Raw genomic sequence first — 26,862 nt, forward strand, 5'->3', positions numbered from 1 at the left:
ACTAAATCACTCCCACTCTTCAACAAGGGAGAAAATACAATGCCAAGGCCTGGCTCTCAAGAAATGTCAGGGAGACTGGTCACCAGTTACCATCATAGTAAAAATCAGACTTAGCTGGGGGAAAATTATTTTAATTTCCTGGCAAGTAAAGTAGATTTGTGCAGTGAGAAGCAAAGGCAAATTAAAACAAGATGTTTTCCTCTCCCCCTTCTTCCCAAGTTCAGCTTCAGTTCTTCATTCCTGACTCATCTACCTCACTCCCCACCCCAAGTGGCACAACAGGATGGGGATGGGAGGTTGTAGTCAGTTCATAGCGCATTCTCTCTGCTATTCCTTCCTCCTGACACTTTTTCCTTCCTGCAGGTTGGATCCTCCCATGGGCTGCAGTGCAAAATCTCTATTTATTCGTGTGTTTCTGTGCTCTCTGCTTTGGGCCCTATTTTTTTAATTGCTTTGTAAAAGAACCTGAAATCCCACAATGGAAAAAATATTGTAATAGACCATTTAACAGCTGGAAGTTGTGCTATTATCATCAAAACTGTAACCATTTGAATATAGCTGAGTTGCCTCTTTCTGCCTGCTTTCAACTATAAAAGCAGTAGTGCATTAGACTTTCTGCCTAGTTTAATCTACTTTGTGCTTTGTTCTTTTAATTATCTTTCAAATTAAAAATGGTAATGTAGCTAAACATTAAAGGTCTCTCATCTCATTTTAATGTAAAATTAAATATTTACCCCAGAAATGTTTCACATGTGAGTATTTAAATATAGTTTGTTATTCTTGATGTGGAGTTTTTTTGGTGTGGGCTTTTTGCTGTCTATTTTTTGAGGTTTTCTTTATGTGTGTGGATGTTTGTTTGTATGTGTTTTAAAGCAATCAGATCTGGAATTGATTTGGTTTCTTTCATTGTGGATTTTTCACCAAAAATTTCACCGAAGTTTTCACTCCTATGTTAGGCATAGTGTTTACTCTTCTGAATTAAAATTTAATTGACCTATTAGCATTACATCATAGTGCAGATACTTCCAGGAAGTGGTGTCCGTTGATGAGACTGACAGATACAAACCTACTCCCACCAGCATATTGCCTTTTTTGCAAATAAAAGTTATTCCAAAAAGAGTAAGTTCTGTTCCAAAAAAAAAATGAACATTAACTCCTTAAAACTTTTACCAGCATCGCTGAAGCAGATAAGCAAATAAGAATGGCTTGGTGTTTTTATCTCAGATTAAGAACTGAGTCCGATGACATGCAGGGGAATGTGCTCGAATCAGCCCCAAAATTGCTGTCTGGAGTGCTGGCAGTGGGTCTGCCACCAGGAACTGAGGAGAAAAGGAAGTTTCTTTGGTGCTTGTAGGCAGCATTGCCTGCTAATGCTGTGTGTGACACCACTGGCAGCCTGGCTCGGTGTGTAGGGACAGTTCTGCAAAGAGATGGGACACAACTATGCTTGGCCACTTCCTAAGTTACCTGAATTGCCAGGGATATAACGGCACAGACAAATCCATCTCCACCTTGATCGAGTATTCAGGGCTCTAAAAGTCATTGCTTGTCATTTTCCATCAAATCACCCACATTTCTCCATGACATTTGAGCTTCTTGGCTCTTGGAACAGAGCTGATTAAAGCTTGGGTGTGGTCTGCATTTGCTTCTGCACTTCCTGCCTGCATCTGTGGCTGTCTCTAGCGTGATCTATCTATCCAGATTATAAAATCTTGGGATTTTGTCACCTCTTTGCCTGGCAGGAATTCCCTCTCTACCTTCAGCTCCCAAAGTTTCATTCTGCTCCTTTACACTCTTTGATTAGAAATTCTTTCATTGTTATTCCTTTAAAAGTTGGCCTTTTGTGGTATTTTGTTTTTAAAGTGTACTGCTTAGTAATTTATCTCAAATGAGAGCAAGAAGAGTCTGTTATGTGGTAATATACAATGGATTGTGGTATGGACAAAAAATGTCTCTAAGCTGTATACTTGGATAAAGTAGCCCTTCTTTGGGTCACTTTTGTGCATGACAATTCTCCTGGGAAGTTACTTCAGATAAATCAAGAGACTAAGGTTTTGATTTGGGAAGTTTAAGTGAAGGATGGGAATATAACTTCCTGGTAAACTAAAGATAAAATAACAGAATTACGTCAGTAATAACAGAAGATTGGCAATGGAAGTATTTGTATATATAGACGTATTTAATAAATATTATTTAAAATTTTAAAAAATCTAATGAAAAGGATTTTTGAAGTGCCAAAACTGAGGTTTTCTATTATAATTCTGCTATAGATCCATACCAAATTAGCCAAATATCTTTCATGCCAGATATCTTTAGTCTTGCCTTTATGTACACATACATTCCTTATTGCTCCTCAGAGCATTTGTTTATTGATGGGGACTGTGTAAAGGCAAGAAAATTAGTTATCTGTTATGTTAAAAATATTAAAAACACATTTCCATATTGCTGTTGTTTGATTTTACTGTTTAAGCTCCCAGTAGGAACTTTAATTTTGTGTATATTTTTAAAAAACATTATTTTCAAGCAAAAGTTTGGAGAAGTAGTTGTTTTTGAATTCTGACTGTCCAGACTATTCAGTATGATCTAAGAAGAAATGTTTTTTGGTAACCAAACTTTATGCTTAACCTTTCCCATTGTGTTTTCCTTTCAGCAGAGAAAGGATGCACAAAGATAGTTTCTGTGAGTTTAGGAAACAGATGATAGCATGCAAAGCCCCATGTTTATATGCACTGTGGTGTTTTGACCTTTATTTAATGGTGTTTTTTGAAAACTTCAGAGGAGGTCAGTGAAGGGGTGTACTCAGTGTTTGAGGTCAGCAAGTAAAAACAGAAGAGGGTCATCTGCCCCTTATTGTGTGTGAGGGGTGAGGGTTTGTATCTATTTACTTGAAATTTTCTTAACTGGTCTTCAAAGGAGCTACAAAAAAAAAAAAGAGTCAACGTTATCTAATCAAAGCTGCTCAGTCAACTAATGATGTCAAGTAGTAACCTTCACTTTCTCACCATATTTCCTTTGGACCATAAGCTATTTAATACAGCTAAAAATTACCTCATCCATCATAGCAATGTAGCCCTTTTCTGTGCTTCACTATATAGTGGGTTTATCTGCACTGGGCATGGGAATGAGGTGAAGAATAATTTCTTCTTTAATTGAATTTGCAAATTGGATTGTGGGGAGGGGAAAGGAGAACAGTGGGCTGTGCTGGCACCAGGCCAGCAGCCCAGTTTGTCACTCCCTGTGAACAAGGAGTGTTTTTATCACCACACAGACCAGGTGCCAGGGTATGGAATAAATGTGTTCAGTACTGTAGTTGTGTCTAACATGAATTTTGAGCTACAACAATAATTTAGGATAGAAACATGACCTGCATGTGGTCGCGCTCTGTGCTGATTTGACTGCTGTGTCTGAGAAAGATGATTGCATTGTGTGGTGAGAACGGGTGTCAGGTGTTATCATGGGGAAATAAAAGCACTTATTACCTTGTGGTGTGATTTGTTCCTATGACCTTGCTGTTGGAAAGAATAATTTTGCCTTCTGGTATCATTTTCAACAGTGTGCCACTTCTTCCTGCTGTTTCCAGTAAAAGTAATGAGGCTGCTTAGGATATTGAGAGGTGACTGATGTGCACATAGATAATTAGAACAGGTGTCATTCTCAATTCAGTTCTCAATATTGTGGAGAATAATGTGGTATTGCTTTTGTGAAAGGGAAGCTGGTAATTGTCAAATACTCAAAAATTATCAGTTCAATTGCAGTTGGCAAGTCCTTGCAGTAGCAAGGACTTTTTTGTTGTTTTTCTTGTTGTTTATGCCAGTCTAGAATATGAGAATCACAGATTTGTTTCTTCTTCAGAATATGGCGGCATGGGTTTGGACTTCTCCTATAATATTGCAGTGGCAGAAGAGCTGGGAAATATCCGTTGTGGCGGTATTCCCATGGCTATTGGAGTGCAAGCTGGCATGGCTACCCCTGCTCTTACAAGGTAATTTTCAGAAAGTTTGGTTTAGTCTAAAATACAATTGTCATGAGTAGAAAAAAAAACAATACTGTGTAGATTTACTGTCGGTTGCTATTCAGTAATGCCTGAGGAAAGAGCCTACTCTCTACTTCTCTCAGTTTGCTTTAGGGGAGAAAATACAGTAATTTCACAACTATAAGGCACACCCTTTTGACTAAAATTTTGGCCCGAACCCAGTAGTGCGCGTTATAGTCCGGTGCGCCTTATATAATGGACAAAGTTGCAAAATTTGCTAACCTGGAAGTGCGAGCCGCGAGGTGGGGCGGCGCCGCGGGAGCGCTGAGCCACGAGAGGGGGGGCGTGAGCGGGCAGCCGCAGCTGGCAAGGGCTGCCCGGGGAGGGAGGCAGCTGCCGCTGGCCCTGGCCCGGCACAAGCCACACAGGGAGGGAGGGAGCCACCGCCGACCTCGACCCGGTACAAGCCGCGTGGGGAGGGAGGGAGCCAGTCCCGGCCCCAGCCCAGCATGAGCCACACGGGGAGGGAGGGAGCTGCTGCCACCGGGGGCAGGTGGGAGTGCTGGGGCCCGCAGCACGGGGAGGGTGCCTGGGGCTGCGTTTAAAGGCTACGCCAGTCTGTGAAAAATGTTTGCAAATTGAGCACCTGCCAGTAAACTCCACAATCGTGGGATTCCGTTACTAATTCATTACTTTGTTGTGTGCAGCACAACTCCTTGCGGCAAAAAAAAAAGTGCGCCTTATAGTCCTGTGCACCTTATATAATGTACGAAGTTGCAAAATTTGCCAACTCCCGGAGGTGCACCTTATAATCCGGTGCACCTTATAGTTGTGAAATTACTGTACTTTTTAATTTCTTTTTTTTTTAGTGCTGGGGTTATATTAATCATATGTTAAAACATAAACCTTGTTGAGTAGTAGATGATATGTTTGCAAACACAGAATCTTGGTGCCACAACCAATTGAAAAAGATTTAATTCCAGAATCCGGTTTGTTCATGTTCTTTTATCTCAGTGCAGTAATACTAAGGATGCAATTAGATGTCATGATTAGGATCAGTCTAATTCTGTTTTGTAATTTACTTGCTCCTTTTCCAGCTTTCAAGGTGTCAGTCCTGAAGTTGTAGCACATATATCATGCTTCCTAAATACTAGACATTCTAGACAATTAATCATTTTTCTCATCAGCTATGTCAGTGTTCCCCTTTTAATCACTTACTACCATTCAGGCTCCTTCATTTTCCTAATCTGATTTGTTGGGTTTTTTTCCTCCCTCAATAAAAGTGACAGTCACCAACTTCTTCATGTAGTCCCTTTGCAGACATTCTGTGTCATAACAGCAGTCCTTAAAACTAGAGTGGGGCAACTGGCTGATCCAGCAGTTTGCCCCTAAAATTCTGGAAGATGAGGGTGGGAATTAAATTCTAATAATTGAAATTGGAAATTCTAATAATTGAAATCTGCACTAAACAGATATCCAAGAAGGGAAGTTTTACTCAGAAGAACATTTTATGGATTTTTTTAGTCATTTTAAGGGGGTTGGGTTTTTTTTTTCTCAATTTGAATTAAAATGTAAATCTACTGTAGAGTCTGGAATATAAGCTTTATTCCCTTGACATCTGCTTATACTGCTGTATGTGTGACTTCGGAGATCTCATGTACGACAAATTTTTCTTAAAGTATTCTTCTCCTTCTTGTAAATCACCAAAAGCTTGCTAAATGCATGGAGTTCAGTATGTCTGTTGCAACAGTACCTTAGCTATAGTCCAACTGAGAATAAGAACAGTATTTTAAAAGACTTCAGACAGTACAACCTTACCCCCATGATAACCTTTTGTTCAGGGGTTTAAAGAAAACCTGTGGGTAAAACAAAATGTAATTTTGTTCCATTGCAGTTTTTTGGCCTGCTGTTACTCTGTTCTGCTGCATATTTGTGCTAGTGAAATCCTACAGTGGAAGTTCTTGAAAAATAAGAACGAAATAGTTGTTAACTTGATGAAATCTTTAACTGAATTTGTATCTGCATTATCGAATTTCTCCTTCGCTGCTAAGCAATTCCACTGACTATTTATACAGTACAATGCCCCCCACACACATGTAAAAGTGAAGCTTGGTAATGAAAAGAGAAAGCTGGCTGCTACAGGAAATTTTGCCTGCGTGCATCTTTACCTCATGCTGTGTAGTGGGAGGGCCAGCTGCTTGTCCTGAGTCATGGATTCAAATGGCACCCATGTCCTGGATGGTTTCTTTAAAAATATCTGTGCACTGTGGGGATTCTAAGCACGTTTGTAGAGATAAGTCAGATTTTGCATCTTGACTGTGCATTGTTGCGCAAACCAAACAATAACGTGGGAATCAACCATCAAGCCCTAAAAAAGCCTCTGTAGTTCTTTGTTGGCTTTCATAACTCTGGGTTTCGTTCAGCATTCATCCAGCACACATTGAGTGCACCTACAAACTAACTCCATGAATATGATTCCTGTAATTCCCAGAATCCCCTAAGTGAAGCACTAGGACTTTCTAAACTTAAGAACTAAATTCAAAATGCTTTGTCAACAGTGATCTGACCTCTGATGGTTCAGAAAATAACTTTTGCCTTTTAAATGCATTCAGATATAATACTTCCCTTGCTTGCTTACAAATAGAGTGGAGAAAGCAGCTCCTAGCTGAGGCAGTGAATGATATGCATTTCCCAGAGCTTATAGACAAACCTGCAGGGTGTCACATCTGCAGTGATACCAGATCAGTTTAGAGCTGCTTATCTCAGCAGTAAGCAGTGAACTTTACTTATTTTCCCTGTTGTTTATAGGCAAATAGTAAGGATAATGCTTATTTAGTGGGAAGAGCATGCTTTTCTATTTCATCACTGATTCTTTCTCCACCCTTGTAAACAGCATAGCTGGGAATCAGTATCAAAAAGTTTTAGTGTCTGGTTTACTGAGAGAAGCTGAAGCTGACAATTAGAACATATAAACAACTGTGTGCATCACAGAAGTGTTTTATCTGTATTTTGCCATGATTTTACTTTCCTTTTATCCTCTAATTACGAGACTGTATATCACTGGAATTTTTGTCTTTGTTTTCATGACGTTCCACCAATGTTAGCTACAAAGTTTGGAGCAAGAAAGGATGAACCACTTCATGCAAGTCAGTGTGTCAGAATCTCACACGTGACAGGATCAAGATTCATTGTAGACTGTGTGTGTGTATAGATACCCAAATGCATAGAAATCTATTTTATTGTGATACTAAGGCTGCACAGTTAATCACATGGGAAACTATCCTCTGGGATATGGCCCAACCAGAAAGCAGACCTGATTGCGTCTGTCTTGAGCCAGAGCATGATCTCCTTGAAAACAGAGTTTTCTAATTCTGGAGCTGTTGAACTGGGAAGAAGTGGATGTTTTCATTTGTCCAAACCTGAGTTTTTTCTGGGATGCCTTTAAGACAGGAGGAATTTTACAGAAGTGATGTATTTCTAACACAAAATCTAGCAGCTGAGCAAGAAGCTAGCTGTCTCCTGCAAGGCAGAGACCCACCATCTTCTAAATATAGTGTTGCCCAACTTTTTTTCGATTGCAAAATGACATCTTCTATAGCCACATTTTTGGAAAGAACTGAACTATTTTCTGGAACTCACAACAAAGAAAGACATCAAACCAAAAATATTATTCTAAGCAAAGTTCTTGCTGTGAAAATCCTCTGTTGAAATGCTAAAGGTTAGCAAAATTTCAAGCATCAGAAAGCATTGCCAAAAATCACCACTATCTGCTCTCATGATCTGATTTTCCATGTTGTTGGTTGGATTGTTTGGGGAGGGGGGGCGTTGACAAATGAATGTGCAGCTAGCCATACTTGATCATGTCCCATGGAAAATTAAAAAATAAAGTATGCTGCCTAACAGACATGGGAACTTGGTTCAAGTGTGCTAGAGGAAGGAGTAGGCACTCCAAACTTGCTTCTTGTATTTGTTTGGGATTGCTGCTGTGATTTTCAGCAGGGACAGGACTATAAACTGAGCTCCCTGTGCGCACCAAGTGGAAGTGTCTGCCAGATCCAGTCTGTTCTCTGGCTGTCCCATGTCATTTGTGTCAGGGTTGGTTGGAGGGGATGGCTTGGTCTCAGTTTGAATGGCACCACTCCTTTGGAAGTACTGGGACGATGTTTTAGAAGGAGGCCCCAGCAAGCCTAAGAATGTGAGTGGTGATGATGACCTGAGAAGCTTCACAACAAAGAGGAGGCTGAGGAGGAACTTGAATTTGTGGATTCCTGGACACAGAAGGCATTTCATGACCCAAGGAATTTTTTTGTCACTCAAGAGAGGTTTGAGAACTAGACCATGAACTCATCACTGCAAGAAGAAATCAGTGAACATTAATAATAAAATGAAATGGGATGAGATCCATATTTTGAATGGATATGATTTTCTAAACGATGGGAAAATAGTGTGTTCCTCTGAACTGAAATACTGCCAAGTGAAATTTTTGTGTTAAAATACCATCAGCAGTTTGCTGTTCCCCTTTTTATTTTTGTGGAGATAAAAAAGCAGCTAAGAATTTTAGGAAGGATGTTGAGACGCTTGAGCGCGTCCAGAGAAGGGCAACAAGGCTGGTGAGGGGCTTGGAACACAAACCCTGTGAGGAACAACTGAGGGATCTGGGGTTGTTCAGCCTGGAGAAAAGGAGACTCAGGGGTGACCTTGTCATTCTCTGCAACTCCCTGAAAGGTGGCTGTGGTCAGGTGGGGGTTGGTCTGTTTCTCCAGGCAGCAACTGACAGAATGAGAGGACACAGTCTCAAGCTGTTCCAGGGGAGATACAAGTTGGATATTAGGAAAAAGTTTTTCATGGAAAGAGTGATAAAGTACCGGAATGGTCTGCCCAGGGAGGTGGTGGAGTCATCATCCCTGGATGTGTTTAAGAAAAGACTGGATGTGGCACTTGGTGCCATGGTCTAGTGGAGATGTCAGGGCATGGGTTGGACTTGATGATCTTGAAGGTCTCTTCCAACCCAGTCATTCTGTGATTCTGTGAAGAAACATTCATGGATTCTACTGTGTGATTTAAATGCAGATGGGAAATATAAATAAGTTAAATACAGATATTTGCAGATGGTAGCCATCACATGTCAAAACTTGTAGTCACCAATAAAACCTGGCAAAGAGATGGTGGAAAAGTCAGAAGACAAAAAGAGAGCAGGTCCTCCATCCTTGCTGGTTGCAGGGTGGTACAGGAGAATTGAGGGGAATCCTCTGGGGTTATGTTTATTTACATCTGGATCTTTTAAAGCAACAGTCATAAAAATAGATTTTGGGCATCTAGACCACACGTTTCTGTGGGAGTAAGATGCCTGAATACTTTTTTAAACTCATTTGAAATTATGGTGACTGCACTTCTGGTAAAGACTCTGAGTGACAGCTTTGGAGGGTATCTGTTCTATCTTTTGGTCCTGGGACAGCTTTTACCTGGTCATAGAAAAATCGATCACTGTGTGGGTAGAACAGAATTTATAACTAACTTCTAAATAAAATTTACCTTAATAAGCTGTTAATATCCAATCTTTTTCATTATGTTGTTGCAGGTTTGGTTCTCATGAGTTGAAAAAACAGTTCCTTGTACCAACTATAGCTGGTGATTTTGTGGCTTGCTTGGGAGTCAGTGAACCTGGAGCTGGGTCAGATGTCGCAAGTAAGTTAACTTAGCAAATTGCCAGTTTTAGACAGCCTGATGTTTTAGTGGAAAGAATCTGTGTTTCCTGACCCTTTGCTTTGCCTCCATCCTTTGTAAGAAACAAAAGGAAGGAAAGTCTGGTATGGTGAGTTCAAAGAGTAACATTCCAGGAACATAACACATATTCCTCATGCATCCAAAAGCAATCAATTTTAGCATATTTGTCAGGTGAATCAATGGAGTAACCTTGTATAGGCTGAGCTCAATAGATTAATGCAGCTTTTATGTTGGCTTCAGTTTTCTTCTAGTGTATCCTTCTCTGTCCAGGCTCACCACTGGCAGGAGCACTCCAGCACCTCATCAGCTGCACAGCCACCATCAGTTGTGCAATTCCAGATGTAATGGCAGGGAACATAACCTGTGCAGCTGTCCTAGAACTTGGACTGCTTTGTCAAGGCATCACTTTCACAATTATTTCCTCTTGTTCATCCTTACCTCACCTCAGCCCCTTCTGTCATTCCTTTGAAGCAAAAATATCTCTGAACTGGTGATTGCTTGATTTAGAGCTAATGAAAAATTTGCCATGTCAAGTCTATTATCTTTATGATTTACTTACTTTGCATGCAACTGTTTTTCTTGGTTTAGTGCAAGAATATGTTTAGAAACCAGGACAAATGAAACCATTATTCTGAAGTGCCTGGGGCAGTAGAAAATTTTAAAAATTAAATCAAAACAGTTACAGTAGAAAAAGAAAAGATGTCTCCTCTGATGATGAATCATGGCTTCACAGAAAAGGGAAAGATTAAGTGGCCACTTTTAGAGGTTCACTTGTTGGACAGAGCAGTTGTTGAACACATCAAGTTCTTAAAAATTACTGAGATATCTTCCTGCAGACAAACTTGCCAATTGTGAAAGACATTTTTTATCTGAGGAGTCTTATATCTATCTCTTTGACCGAACTCCCATTGCTTTTTCAAGGCAAATAGATAAACATCTGGTGCTTGAGCAAGGGTGCAGCAGGTAGATTTCAAGAGCATGAATGTGGATGAAATAATGGGACTGAATATTCCTGCATAATTTATTGCTGTTTTCCTTTCAGGTTTAATTGAATTTTTTCATAAGAAAAATTCTATAATTTTAGTAGACGTTTTATTAAATAGTACTTATTAATAATGACAATATTTCAAAATATTCAAAATTATGAATAATTACAAATAATAAATATTAAATTTCTGTGTTATTTAAACTAAAATTATTGCTTTTTATAATTTAAATATTATTAATATGTAAATGATAAATATTATAATAGTACTTTATAATTTATTTATCTAAATAATTATACATTTGAATTTTGCTAATGTAAGAAACACAGCATCATTTATTTTAATAAATATCCCTCTAGTTTAACTAGATAACTATTAGAAAACTCTAAATAGGAATTTAATTTCTTTGATGCAGTGTTCAAGATAATAAGTTACATAAATATTCCTTCAGCAGCATCTTGTTTATCATCTAGTTAAAGCGGTATGATACACTTAGATTAATGCAGTTTAAAACCAATTTGGAATCAAAGAGGATTATTTAATGAACCTGTGCTGCAGCTTGGTGACACACACTGCAGGATGAAATGAAAAATACTTCTTCCCCTGTCCTGGAAGATTTGATTCCTGATATAAATGCCAAATCAAGCTTACAGTGCTTCGGAGGGGCAATTAAATGGGCAACTTAGGTATAAGCAACAATAGCCTGTGTTCTGAGTTGCACCATTGTGCCACCATCTCCAGATGGCCCAGCTAAAGTAGAGTGAGCTGTGTGAAATTGCTCTTGGTGCTTCCTTTTGCTGCTGAAGCTATTGGGATGTTTGTCTCTCTAAGAGAAGTGAAGGGACGTAGCAACTATTCAATGTGAAGGTTGGGGATGTGCTTCTACCATGTGAGCCAGTATATTTTAAAATGAAGAATGACAGAGTAAGGTATCTCTAACATTTTTTTCTACAATTCCAAAATTACTGAAGGTGATATGAGCACAGAAGACAAAAACATTGTTTATGTGAGAACTGAAATGTGCCTCAAACTAATTAATTCAGACAACAAAAAGGACTGTGTCTATTAGTCTAATACAAAATTCATGTCAATTTGAAGGAACACCTGTCTGCTTTCAAGTGTAGTTTTCTGTATTGTCCATAGTAGTGACCATGTGCACCAAAACTAGCACAGAGTTGGCTTGAGAAGAACAGAACAGTACAGATGGTACAGAATGTATCTTTATTTTCAGGATTCTGGTACCACAAAGCATAAACATTTGTGTCAGTTTGAATGATGCTGTCTCATTCTTTCTCATTCCAATTGCACAATTTATAGAATGTAGTCTGTGGGGCTGTATAACAACACATCATGGAAAACATATCCTCTTTCTTCAAGTTGTGTCCAGGTATCTGCAACTAGTAGCATATTCATGTCTACCTCTTCATCATAAATATCTTGCTCCATTTTGTCTCAGTGGAATCCAACCATTCTGCTCTTTTGGGTTGAGGTTGTCTTTTGTGACCATAAAACCCCAGAATTTCATATGGTGTCTATAATGGCACAAATACGTTTCCAGCCCTAGTAGAAGTGTTGCTCTCCAATATATGATGTTACACAACAGCTTGCAGACTTGTGAATCCTGTGATTACCAAGGCCTCATACTTTCATTAATTAATTTATTAACTTCATTAATCACAGACTTGTGGATCCTGTGGATCACTTTCATTACCAATTCATTATTGAAACGTTGCAGGATTTAGCAATCACTTTCACTACTTTGTGTCTGAGTACTTGTACTTGCCATGTTGAATTTGAAAACTCGAGATTGTTCCTTTCTTGCTGGGCCATACTTCAGTTGTCTGTGTTGGTGATGTCTCCCAAGTTTGTGTCACAAACAAATTTAATTAGTGTATTCCTTTTCTTTTAAAGATCATTAATGCAAATATTCAGTGGATTTTGTCCAGAGGCTGATATCCAAGGAGAGGCTTAACTAATACTGTCCCTGCACATCAGAACTTCCTCTTTTAATGTAACATGATGCAATTTTTGCTTTGCCAAGTTCCTTATGCACATTTCCACAATTCTTATCTTTCCAAATTTTAACTCATAGTTACCTAGTAGTGTCAATTTTACTTGCTTGGGTCCTCTAGGATTTTTTTCTAGAAAATCCAATTTCATAATAAATCAGGTTGGGTTTAAATAAGATACCATGGGTAAATTGAATTCTCTTTTTTTCTAAATGTTTTTTTGAGGCTGGGCAGATTGCCAAAACCAGCAACCTCTGTTTTCACTAATTTCAGTTTCTGCGCAATCTTTCTTGTAGGTGTTTTGCTTTGTCAACCATATTGTTGTAATGTCTGTAATCTCCTGTGAAATATTTCTTCTTTTAAAGTATCCTCTATATGCCTCATTTTTTTTCCCATCCTCTTTTCATTTCTATGGCTGAAACAATTCTGTTTTCCACCAAATCTTTGATTTTGTTGGTTTTCGTCTGCAAGATTTAACTTACTTCAACCTGTTGCATTACTTATCTTCTGACCTCCAAATTGTAGCTTACTTTCATGATTAATCTTACTAATTTCCTGCAAGTCATTTCCTGGTTTTTGAAGTGATTATTCATTCAGTTAGACTTGAAGGTATTTCTTTTTAGGTTTGTTTTTTTTTTTTTGATTGATTGATTGTTTTTTCCTGCACTGATGATGTAAATTTCAGATATGTGTTCTTCATCTTTTACTTTAAGGATGTGTGCTGGCTTTCTTTGACTGTAATACTGACCTTAAAAGTTGAAGCCAACCTTACTTTTAGTCAAATCTATTTAGATGCGTGGCTGGACTTGAGTGCAGTGGAGAAGAAAATTGAGGTTTGATTACATGTGATTTGTACAGTGATGTGACCAGCCCTTGTTGCTTATATGGCACCAGCTGTATCATTCACCTCTGGTGATGCCTTGTGCTCTTTCCTGAAAGGGCTCCTCAGAGCATGCTGTGTGAGAGTCAGTGGTGTGGGCCTGCAAAAATGAGTCATGGAGCACCCACTGAATTAGCCTGTTCCCAGAGTTATGCTCTATCAGGGAAAATAATTAGTCAAATATTCAAAATTATCTTCACAGCCATATTCCTGAGTCCACTTGACTATAGTAAATTGTTAAGTAGGTTTTCAAAGCCTGCTATATTTTAAACATAAAATTTATGTATTGATTTGATCATCTTTCTTCTAATTAAAGAGAATCAGTTCTTCAGAAGATCATTTAAAATAGTTGTTTCTCAAGTATTTGAAGACAACTGTGAACAATTAAATCTGGAGTACTTGAGCATTCTCATTAATAAGGCATTTGTTCTTGAATCTGTATTTGTGTGGTTAGGCCCCTGTGACGCCATGCTTGCAAAAACTATTTACATTTGTGGTAACATCACAGTGCTCATTGTTCCTTAGCAGACCTTCTATGGGTCTTCTATCTAATCTCTTCAGTAGCTGTTCCCCAACAAAGGGATATGTGACGTAAATCACTGTGTGTGCTCCCATCCTGTCACACCATTTCAGTACAATCGTATTTCTTATTCCAGCTCTTGTTTGTCCTTCATTTATTATTTAGTCTCCATGTATATGAGTGTCCAGTGTCTGTGTCCATGTATTATAAGTACCAGTACTTTAGATTACTTAGGCTTCTTGGCATTAATTATTATACAGTTTTCCTGTTGAGTCCCTTAGACAGATTTGTCACAGTCCTTTCATTGGGCGAATTCCTCTGTGTCTGCTGGTTTTACCCACATGATTACTATCTCTTTCCCTTGCTGTTCATCATTATCAGCCAGTACATTCCTTTAGCCATAGCTATATCCCATACTTTCTTATTTTATACCTTATACAATTTTCTCCCATCATTTTTCTCCTGCATCTTCATTAACACGACTAATTTTCAACCATGCTGACTTCAGTCCCAGTTTATCCTCTAAATGAAGATCAGATACTTGGGTTTCCTTTTGGTTTATGTTTAGAGCTCTAGGGAAGAATGTGCATGTGCAGACTGAGGGGATTGTGTTTAAAAGTGTAACCAGATGACTTAAACATGCCTGCCTACTCCACTTGGTGTCTGACTCCTACCCTCCAAGTCTATGATCCTCTTTCAGTGGATGGTCTCATGGATTTCATAGTCTTGTTAGATTTACAGGTGCTATTAGGAGTGTGGTAGGGTGCTCTTATACCATCACCTACTCATACCTGGATATCTGTTGGACAGTCTTCATCAACAGGAGTTCTTGTCAAAGAAGTTCAAATGTAGGGAAAAGAGGGCAGCCCTTTGGAAACTCTGCTGGAGAATAAATAATAATTAATGATTCTCTCTGGCTGTCTGTTGCAGCTAGGGCTGCTTGCAGCATAGTGTGAACCACCACATGAAAATGTTTTTTGCCAGGGTGTATAAATAGCAGGTGTTTAGAGCTCCTTCATGTCCAGACACTCATTGCATTCAGACTTGCCCTTTAATAGTTAAGCAGCTTTGAGTGTATTGCAGCACCATGACCAAGAGCATACAGGACGTACGTGTTGGCTTATGTTTATGCATTCACAGATATCAAGGCTTGTGTTTGTTTAAGTCATGGCTCTGGAATTAATGACCTCCTCAGGACTAATGTACACAGTAAGAGAAACTCCAATAGATCACCTCACAGTGAAATGCTTCTGTCCCAAGATTTTGACTGCCACATTTACTTAGGAAGTTTTGAGCTGTCATCCAGTGTGATGAAGACTCTGTCTAAAGGAAGGTGGGAGAAGTGGTCGTGTTCCCCTGGCTTGCCTTCCAAGAGTTGTCCAGACTGGTTTGCCTTATGGCCTGGAAGGATTATTGGACAGTGGGGTATGAGGGAGAATGAAATAGCTTTCTGTCTGAGAGCCAGGGAGTGACCTACCAATCACACCTGGACCAATATACCCCTCCTTCACAAGAATAACCCTTAATTTCCTGTGTTCTGGAATAGGTATCAAGACAACAGCTGTGAGAAAGGGTGATGAATATGTCATCAATGGTGGTAAGATGTGGATTACGTCCGGGAGCCAGGCAGACTGGATGTGCCTCCTGGCAAACACCACTGAAGGACCTCCCCATAAAAATAAATCTCTCATATGTCTGCCAATGAATCTACCTGGTAATAACACAGAACTCTTTGTCTTCTAATTTGATTTTTTTGGGTTTTTTTGGTATGCCTAATACAAGAAGGAAAGGTGTGCAACCAAAAATGTATTTAGAGAAGTTGTTCAGATACATTTTCACAGCAATGATTCATAACCATATGAAAGTAAAAAGATAAAAGATTTAGAGATTTCAAACTTGGGAAGTGCCTCTCAAGTCTAGTGGGCTTCCTGAAGAGCATTGCAGGCATATTCAGAGTATTTCATGGTGATGCTGTGCAAAGGGATCCTTTCATCACAGCACTACTACCAGATAAACTGTAAAAGTAATCTAGGAGTTAAATGTGGGCTGGAGTGAAAGATTCAAATATGCTGTAAGTAGGGATCTGACTTTGAATAAGACTAGCAATTCAGGTGAAGACATGGAATAAATCCTGAGCTAAAGGCACCAGTTTCAGTGGTACAACCCACACAGTGTTTGTTCCTAAGTAATCTGCAGACCTTGAAGAATTCATGAGTGCTATATGCATAAAGAACATTAACCAGAGAGAATGCAGTTAAGATTGTACTGGTGGCAATCTTTTGCAGTTTGGACACCTGTTCAAAAGTTTTTAAACCTTTTCAGTTTTTACTCGTTTTCATATTTATAAATATGCAACATATTAATTTATGCACTATATAGTATATTTAATATTTAGGTTTCAAAATTAATGTTGCTATGCAAAGAAACAGTTTAATACAATTTAATATTAATTAAATTAAGAATACTGTATATTGATGCATTTAAATATAAAATATTTATCCTCTAGGCTCTTTTTTCCTTCAGTTCAGAGTATTTTACACAAAAACTATGTGCCATTATTGGCATTTCACGTGTAGGAACATCACCAAAGCAGTGAAGTTAATGTCTCTATGTTCACTTAATGGATTAGTCTGAGAAAAAAACCTAGGTCTCCAGTGTTGCAAAAGAGGATGATGAGAGCTTCTTAAGGGAATGTCTTTTAAGTGAATTTCAGCATTAAGTCAAACAAGTGAGTTGCCTTGGGAATCAAGCAGATCGTGAGTGAATTGTGAGCTTCTACTACCTCTGCTCATGCAAGACAGGCTTTGAATGGGAGCTCGTGGAAGACACACCTGAGCTGCTTCACTGGCTGTGAACTCCATCTTTATTGAGAAGTGATGAGTGAACATGTAACTTAGAGCCAAAATTTTGCTGAATTTCCAGATAAATTTGCTTATTAGCCATCTGTTGATAAATCCATGAAGTCCTCCTTGTGATTTTTCATGCAAATGCAGTACTACTTCTCTGAGATCAATCTTCCTAAAACAGGAAAGCAGCTGACCCACAGTTGGTGGCAGATAAAGTATAAAATTGACTTAGAGGTTTTCAGCTACTTTGCTTACTCCAAAAAGACATGAGTTGTCATAGCTCTAGGAGAGGGGAGATGTTAGATCTCACAGCCTACACACAGACCTTCTTTACCTGCATTAAATAGATTTAGAGTAGAAAAACTGCCTTAGATGCCTTAAGCTGGTCTGCAGAAGTATATAAGTCTTCCTATGAAGAGAATTTGTGCTCCTGAAAATACATGTGTTTTAATTCTTCTGTGATGATATGCATACTTATCTCCAAAGGGGTCACAGTACCAAGATTGGTGACCTTTTGAAATGAAATATTAAGACTGTTGATTGTGCTCAGTGGGTGAGTCATATCAGAAGTGAGATTTTTCAGGAAGCTCCATCTGGTTTGATACATCCTAAGGATGTCTGTCTGCTAAAGATTGTGCTCCGTGGAGGCCAGCAGACCAAGGCTGTACAGGAAGTGTCTGGTGAGCATCACTGAATGAGGCACTCTCCAACGTCTGTGGATGTATGTGTGTCAAAGCTCAAAAACAACTGCAATGAGAGCAAATGTGTTATGTCTGACTCACCTCTGCAGGCACCAGCCTATATTGCTGGGTAATGAAGGATCTGTGGTGGTTTTTTTGCTAAAAATCTAAGTTGTTTTGTATCTATATAGTGTGGTAGAAAAGAAAAAAAAAAAAAAAAAAAAAAGACGGGAAAGGATTCCAAGTCCAAAAGTGAATTATTAATTTCAACAATTGGTAGTATGTTGGATAGACAAAGCAGGATTTGCTTCTAATTTTAGGTATATATATATTCTCCAATCTGGGTTGAAGCAAATCATGGTCTAGATTTGACAGACGCTGCTGAATACATTTCTCATAAAGGAAATTTGGATAAAAGCACCATGGATCCACAATAGATATCCAAACTGGGTGAATACTCCTCATAAAACAACGATGTCGTTAAAAAGCAGCTGGATTTTTTATATCATGAAAGAGAATCTAACAAGTTACAAGATGTCTCTGACAAATGGCTCGCGGCCCTGATCTGGTAACTATTTCTCCTCTGGTTTGTCCTCTGAATCCTCAGATAGCTCTAGGAGAGATTGCAAGGAGGAGTTAATAAAGAGAAGAGCAACCAGGAAAAGAGAAATAGTGTGTTTCTTGGATTGCAATTTAAAATGTGTCTGTTTCCATTTGTAATGGCACTAAATGGTGTCAGGAGAGAACAACTGCCTTTCTCTCAAGACAGAATATAGGAAATAAAATAGATTGTCAGAAGGCTGGAGGAATGGGAGAAAATTTAAAATCAAAGACACTTGTGAAGAACTGCCCAGGCACAGAAATAGCAATCCATTTCAGTGATACTGGTGCAAGTGGCTCAAATGGCTGTTAGAGTGATTTTGGTAAGTCAGGCACTTGGCTTTGTTAAATTGAGATTTGTGAGTTGTTGCATGTGATTTATTTAATACAGACAATACCAGGAGTTATCTGGGCCCATAATTTCTACTGCTGCTGGTAATTTTTCATTTGTAGTACCCCTTAGGAAGAGAAGGAAGATAATTAAAAGAAGGGAGATTTGATGTTCCCGTAGTGGCCAAAGAGATGATTATGTACGATTTTCTTCCATGATGTAAAGCGTGTGCTTGCCTCAGAAGAGGCATCACATGAGACTGATGCAGCTTGGCCCCCTATTAGGTGAGAACCATGAATTAAGAAAAAATGAAGCTGGTAGGGCATGACAAAGGGAGATGCTGCTGGACCCAGGAAAATTGAACACACAACCCAGTCTGGAGGAATTATAGGTAGAAATCATTAGCACATTTAGCTCCTCTAACCAAGCCTGTGAGAGCTTTCTTCAGTAGTTGTTGCTGTATGGGGAGCTGGAAACTAAACAGGATTGATTTAGCAATATAATTAACTGGCAGCAGTTGTGCTTTCTTGAGAAGACTCCTTTTAAACCACCCACTAACAAGAGCAGTAAGTGCATGGGTGAGGAGCAGTGATTGCATAAAGTCAGTTGGCTTTAGACCATACATGATCCCTTTGACTCTCAAAGAAGCCAAACAGCAATATTCCAATGGGAAACAATGCTCCAGATTTCATCTGGGCTTGTAAGTTGCTCAGTGTGTGGTTATTTAGTTCTTTTTTTAATATGGAAACAAACCACAAATACTTTCTTGGCTGACTGAGTACAAATTGCTGGATAATTTTCAATTAAACAGTCAAGAATTTTTATACAGCTGTCCTGATTTTATTCCTGCATTGATCATATATCAAAGCAAGTCCTCCTAGTACATAATCTCATTACAGATTGGTTGGTGGAGAAAAAATCTTGAGCAGAACTTGTGGAAATCTATGTGGACCTTGTTCTCAGAGCAGTCTTGGCATTTGTAAATACTGTCAGTATTTTATCTCTGTGAAGAGATGAAAATTTCCATAACTTTATTTAGTGCAGCCAGAGAGTAAATTTGAAGGAAATGACTGCCAACTTCTTCTGCCTCCAAAACCAAAGTAATTTTCATATGGCTGAAGGCCTCCTGTGAGTAGAAGCTGAGACATCTGTATTAATTCAGAAAGAGATGTTCTCTGAAAGCTGTGAAGAACAGCAAGATATGAAAAGTACAGAGGGACCACGACAATCTGTGTGGTGACCAATCAGCTTCTACTGAGCCATACCAGAGAGTAGTAGAGGATTGAAAAAGAATAAGGAGGAAAATAACAACAGAATACCTCCTCATCACAAAGCTGGTTGGAATAACATGTACATGAGTAGTAAAAAGCTTTGGTTTTCTGGCAAAGATACATATGCTGAGTTGGAGGACTGTTTTCCTACATATACAGACTTGTCAGATGTAATTAAAGTGTTATGCACAAATCCTTATGCCTGGTTGTTGTCCTCCTTTTGCTTTTGAAACATTCTTGACTTTCACCCTGAATATTTGAATTAGCTCCAGATCAACAGGGAGATAAAAGCTGAAGACAGGAGAATTGCCACGGGAAAACAGTGGGTGCCTGTTAACTCTGGTGGCACAGTGGTGAGTCATGCTTGCATCTGAACAACAGCAAAAAGAACTTTGTAGCTGTGAAAAAACAAACAATGGGAAGGAGTCCTGCCCACTGTGACTGAACCCCTGGGTGGCCAGACCTGAATGAACCAGGCTCATCTTCAAGAGAGGAGTGCACGTGGGGTCAGAGTCACTGCTGTGCAGAGGGGTCTGTGGGGAAGCAAACCCTTCTCACAAACATACACATATGAAAACTCAGAGTGATCACTCTACCAGAAAAAAATCAACATAGGCTAGGAAAGGGAGGATAAATGAAGAAGAGAGGGAAGTAGGAGGATTTCCAGGAGGAGAAATACTCACAGCTGCAGCTTAAAACATAACTCTGTTTTTATCCTTACTGAATATTTGTGTAGTGTTTCATAGCAGTGCAGGCACTTGGCAAATATTGCCAAATTGAATTTCAGCATTTTATTATAATGCTAGATAAAAATCAGACATAAACAAATAAATATTGCATTATTTGAAGACCTGTGTGGAATAAGATAATTATGACTAATAAGTATTAGTTATTAGGGGACATAATGAAAAGTGGGACTTTTATATTTAAAGTTTCTGATTTGCTGGTTTAGTTAAGTGGAAAAACCTTTTAAAATAGTAGAAACATTTTACTCCAGAATGCTGTTATGTTTTTCCTAAAGATAGGTTTCACTCTTGTCTTGGAAGATACATTCACATCTGCAGACTTTGCCTTCTGAACATTGTACTTGTTCATAGTGCTTCTAATTTTTGTGATCTTTCTCATATGCCTTTCTCTTCAGGCATTCATGTTGCTAAAAAGATAGACAAACTGGGTATGAGGTCATCGGACACTGTTCAGATCTTTTTTGAAGATGTAAGAGTTCCCTGCAAAAACCTCATCGGTGAGGAAGGAAAGGGTTTTACGTACCAGATGTTGCAATTCCAAGAGGAGCGGCTGTGGGGCGTAGCCACTGGTAAGTCATCGTTCATTCACACTTCTGCAGCAGGGCAGGGACACAGGGGTCACTCTCCTCATGACAAACAGCACTTTTCTTTTCTTGTAAGTTGAGATGACCTTTTAGGGTCTGTTTTTAAAATCTGTCATAGCCTGGATACAGACGACATTCCCTTTCTGCAGGAAAACCTGAAGCAGAAAATATTTTGTGAGCCATTGCAGAGGCTCTTTTTGCCTTGTTTCTTTTTCTTAGTGCTTCTCTGCTGATAAGAAAATATAGCATCATGTTATGTCTATTACAAATATAGTGCAAAGACTATCAAAATACTGGTATGAAATAGAAGCTTGGTGACTTTTCCTGTAGTATAGTGACTTATGATGTTTGTCATGGATTTCAGAAAATTAACTTACTGGCTGTGTAAAGAAGTGGCTCTTACAGGATGTCAGAGCGTTGTTTTGCAGATCTGTTTCCCCTCTATACTTTTGGCATAAGTGGTTCAACACCACATTCCTTTCCCTAAAATTATGTTGTCACAGAGTTCATGTTACTCAGAACTCAGGCTGTACTCAAATCCATGTATTTGGGTTATATGGATTCTGGATATTCCAGCAAACCAGATCCAAGTCTGGATTGTCTATTTGCAGCCTGCAAACTTTCTCCCTACCCACAGTGTTTGCTTCTTCAAGTTAAATGTAATGTGGTTCACTGTAAGAAGATTGGTCCTCTTTTGATTCCAGGGTTGTCTAAATAATGTCACTGTATTCATGCTCTTGTGCACTCCCTATCTGTCACTGTCTGTGTGTGGCTTGGGAACTGAGCATTCTAAGAAGTGGTGTTTTGATTCAGTGAACAAATAAAAAAGCACTCCCTGTTTTGGGTTCATCCAAGACCAAATATTTTGGAGTTCAAATGCCTTTTTAAAAAATCGTTTTTTGAGACAAAGTTCGTAGTTCAGCCTGAGATAAATAGGACATGTGAGAGTAGTTATAGCAGAGGACAGGAGGTTAAGCTTGCCGAGGATGTCACTACAGACTCGGGCAAGCAGGAGTTGTGATCCTACCACTGCTTCTGCTTTAACTGAGGTGTATACAGACTGCAAGGATGTGCATTGTGCATTTTTATGCTCAGTTTGAAATCTAAATTAAACAAACCATCAGAAGCTCTGGGCTGCAGTGAGACTCCCCAGGCAGCAGAGTAGCCGGCAGCATTAGTCATGCTCCAGGCTAAAGTGACATGCACTGACAGCATCAATACACAAAGCTTGGCAGGTTAGATCACTCCTGCTGAAACCACAGGCAGCTTGGTACTGTCCAGTCTTGCACAACTGCCTGGCTGTCGCTGTGCTCTGCCAGGAACTGGAACACCAGGTTTCAATTCTTTTTTTTTTTTTTTTTTTTCTTTGTTCAAAACAACGCAGCAGGAGCAGGTGAACCCTGCTATGGCCAGGCAGGGGCCATCAGGGAGGAAGAGTCTGGGAGCTCACCAAGGAGAGGGAGCTGCCTTCTGCAGTGGTTACTGTGCAAACCTTGCTGGACCCCTTGGGTTTGCTTTTCTTCAACGATCTGATATGAAATGCATAAAAGCACTGGCAGCAGGGACAATGGGTCCAAGGTTTGGGCCAAGCTGCAAACTTCAGAGATCACCAATTGTGGTAAACAAGAAAAAGAGTAACCAATGTTCAGAAGGGAGCTGAGTACCTGATGGGTGCAGTTTGTTGAACCACAGCATCTAGAGGTGTTAACTTCCAGTTCTGCAAAGAGTTTCACATATGTTCAACCACTACTGCTCTACTGAAGGCTCAGATGTGTGAAACTATGTAAGTGCCTTCAGTAGTTCTGTGATTAGGTCTGCATATTTAATCCTGGTCTTTGCTTCTGCCCCTCAGTAGGACATTTCTATTCCTTCCCACTTCATGACTGTAACATTGAAAATCATCAGTCTGCTTTTGAATGCTTTAGGGACCAGTCGTGGCATCCTCACTTTCTCTGTTTCCTTTAACTTGGAAAAGGCAGTTGACTGCCATTCTTGTCTGTTTTTCCTTTCTGAGTGTTATTTTGTTGTGTTTGGGGTTTCTTGTTCTGTTCCTCTTTGTTTGGTGGGGATTTTATGTATTTTAGTTTCAATTATCACATGCTCTAGACTTCTTTTTTGTTTATTAATTGTCTTGTTTGTGGCCAGTATCTTTCTTCACTTATTTTTTTTTTTCTTTTAAAATCTATTTTCAGTCAAACAGGTTTAAAATACAAATGGAAAACTAACTTCCTGGAATTGCAAAATTTGGTCCCAGGTGTGGTCTCTTCTTCTGAGTGATACATCAAAGGCATTGGTCAAAGTCACTGTGTTTCTTGCTTCACTGGAAGAAAAGAGGTGCCACGTGTCTCCCATGTTGTGACACTTGGTAAACGCTGTCCATTTGAGGGCCTGTTGCACTGATCACAGGAAAAGAATGTTGCTATGGCAAAAAAAAGAAAACAGTTGTTTTGTGAATTGCTTAACTCAGAAATGAAGAGGGAGTTCAGTGTGCATGTGAGAGCAGAATGGCACTTTTCTAATGACTTCTATTTGCTCCTGAGATTTCAGTTTTACGAGCACCATTGAGTCATGGCCAGTAAGCAGGATGACAGATCCTTTGGTATGGGCAACACACGTCCTTAAGAATCAGATTGCTCAGCTTAGAGCTCACTGTATGTTTCATTAGAGAGTGATCAGTCACAACCTAAGAAAAATATATTTCCTTTTCTTTTGAGAGAAAACATAGCAACAAGACAAAGTGTCTTTACAGTGAGCAGAAATTTCAAGTGTAATAATGTAAGTTGAATAGATACAAGGAAAAGGTTATTCTGTATATGGCAACTTCAAGTGCTTTCACAATTCTCAGCTGTGTGGTGGGCCACACATTTCTTAGGCTGCTCTAGAGTGACATTTCCTGCATGTACTGTCAGTTAAAACCCATGGGGCTAAGTTTGCCTGAGGATGTGGGGAACATTGTATAAAAAAGGAAACAAATACACAGAAAGAGAAGGGGATTCCGTATTATAAATGGCATTTCTCTGAATTTGTATGACTGGCAAAATGTTGTGTGCTGTTATCTTGCTGAACACAGCTGTTGGCTTTCATGATATTCATGATGTGCTGCATTTTGGTGCTGTTTGCTACACAGACAAGCTTTGCCATGTTAGAGCTGTGCTCAGAGTTCTGAATTCCCGTCCCCAACATCACAGAATGGTTTGGGAAGGGACCTTTGAAGTTCATCACATCCTATCCCTCCACCATGGGCAGGGACACCTTTCACTAAATCAGGTTATTTAAAGACCCATCCATCCTGGCCTTGAACATGTCCAGGGAATGGATGTGTCACAGGGTACCCAGAACTTCTCTGGGCAATAGGTTTCAGTGTCTCACCACTCTAATATGGAATTTCTTAGAATCATAGAATGATGGAGGGATTTGAGTTGGAAGGGACCCTACAGATTACGTAGCTCCAATTCTTCCTTATGTTCAATCTAAATCTACATTCTTTCGATTTAAAACCAGTCCCCCTTGTCCTGGTACTACAAGGTCTGGTAAAAACTCTGTCCCCATCTGTCTTACAAGCTCCCTTTATATATCAAAAGGCTGCAATAAGGCCTCCCCTGCACTGCTCCAGGCTGAACAAAATGCTCTTAGCCTGTCCTCATGAGAGAGGTGCTCCAGCCCTGCAGTCTGCTTCAGGACCCTCCTCTGGACCTGCTCCAACAGATCAATGTCTGTTTGGAATGTGGGCTCCAGAGCTGGATGCAGTGCCCCAGATGGGGTCTCGCGACAACAGAGTAGAGGGAGAGAATCATGACCTTGATCTGAAGGCCTCTTTGGAAGCAGCCCGGGACAGTCCTTAGTTTCCTTAGTTCTCCTCTGTTTGTTCCTGTGTGCAAATTACAGTTCCTGAAATAAGAAGAAGGACAGTAATGGCAGCTAAGGAAACAGGAAGATGGTTCAGCAGGGGCAGGAGGCAGTGAGTTGGAGAGGTGGACACTATAAGAAGTTTTCCCAGAACCCTAGTCTGAGCCATGATGTGTGGTGACAGCCTGAGCAGAGTTTGGCCAAATGTCTTCATGATCTTTAGACCTTTTGCAAGCAGGACCTAAACAGTTCCTGTTCTGTTTCTTGCCGCCTGAAGCTCCGGCTTACTCTGCAGTTTCCCATCCATGCTGGGAGCCACACAAGCCGTGCTGGAGCACCTTGCTCTGACAGACCAACACAAGATTAATCATTCACCTTTACACCTTCCACTTCCCTTCTGCTCTCCTAACACTGGCATGCACTGTTTAGTTTCCCACCCAGAAGCTCAGACTTTGCTGTATTCTTCCCAGATTTCAGGCTGAGGGAAAGGGAGAAGTGGTGCCTGGATACACCTTGCTCTTTACATTTCTCAAGCTGGAGACCACAGACATACAAGTAAAAAAGCTGTTGGTGTTATATATGCTACAGTGTTGTGTGACATTGTCTTTTGGAAGGATGGTATTTCTATTCAAGAGATGTTTTTCCTGAGAGCAGAAATTTATTTTCCTATCCAGAAAGCCAGCATTTGGGTGACAACATAGTGTGTTAACACAGAAGAAATGCGGACATTACTGTATATGCTCTTCTGAAAAATAAGCATTGAGTTTAGTTGTATGAGAAAGGAAGGAGAAATATTTAAGTAATGAGAAAAGCTGATCACCCTATGGAATGTAGAGACATGTGAAAAATGGTGGTTTGTTAAAAGTGATGGTGAATGATCATGGCAGGGGGAATTGGTGGGATGCAGAATCTACACAGGAGAGCAGTACAGAGGTGAAATTTAAATAGCAATGATCTTGAAAACAAAGCAAAAAGGTATGTGGAACCACACCGGGCTCCAGCAAGGGGCTATCATGTGAGTAACTGGCAGGTAGGAAAAGGGATTTATTTCATAGTAGTTCAAGGCTTGGGTTTATTTTGCATTTCACATTCAGAGTTTTGTGGTTTTGACTCTAAATGCAAATGGATGTGGATATGCATATTTTGAAAAGAGGAAATGTGACCCTTCTCATACAGATTTGTGAAATCATGCCCTGCTTTTTGTCATAGTAAGATAGGTCCACATTTGCCAAACAAAATTCTCCACACATTCTGTACCTGCCATTATCCCAGCTACACTGCAAGAGACTGATAGCTTAGTCATTCACTTCAAGGCTGGTTTACCTTGGAAAAGAAATTTTTCCCTTTTTTTCTTGTTTAAAATGGGATATGTCTCAGTTTGCACAAAAAGAAGCAGCAAACTACTTCTGCTTTAAAGCATCATCTACTGCCTCTCTCACCTGTTTTACAGCAGTACCCTATTTTCATTCTGTTTCCTTTAGGAGAATTATTTAATGTTTTTAAAATGGATGTAAATTTTTTCTTCTCTATGCTGGGATCTGATCACAGAATGCAGACATAATAAGCAGTCTATTTGTGTTCCTTGATCTCAGAATAGGTTTCAGCCTTCTCCCTGAAGGCTTCCTTTAGTTTACATTTCTACAGCGTTTCTCACAAGCCCACTACACTGTCTGCCTTCAGATTTATTTTTTTTTCAGGATTTTAACAAACCTTCAGGACACAGGTAGCACGGAAAGTAGGAGTTGCCATAAGCTCTTGCTAAGGCTCCAAATGAGACACTAGGCATAAAGTTGAGTACTTGATGTTAGTACTGCTTTCTATGACTCTCCCTCTTTCCTACCCACTTCCCTTCCCTCTCCTCCAGAT

The 26,862-nt window shown here is 39.5% G+C and overlaps 1 protein-coding gene across 2 annotated transcripts in view; it reads left to right on the forward strand.

Moving 5' to 3' along the window:
- Positions 1–26,862, forward strand: part of LOC116994568 (probable acyl-CoA dehydrogenase 6) — an 84,663-nt gene that overhangs the window by 47,925 nt on the left and 9,876 nt on the right. For both annotated transcript variants that reach the window (XM_033056383.2, XM_033056391.2), the window contains exons 3-6: positions 3,853–3,982; positions 9,552–9,658; positions 15,639–15,806; positions 20,962–21,135. In XM_033056383.2, coding sequence (XP_032912274.1) covers positions 3,853–3,982; positions 9,552–9,658; positions 15,639–15,806; positions 20,962–21,135 — 579 coding nt within the window. The remainder of the gene's footprint in view (positions 1–3,852; positions 3,983–9,551; positions 9,659–15,638; positions 15,807–20,961; positions 21,136–26,862) is intronic.

The sequence above is a fragment of the Catharus ustulatus genome, chromosome 1 (assembly GCF_009819885.2).
Source record: "Catharus ustulatus isolate bCatUst1 chromosome 1, bCatUst1.pri.v2, whole genome shotgun sequence".
NCBI lineage: Eukaryota > Metazoa > Chordata > Aves > Passeriformes > Turdidae > Catharus > Catharus ustulatus.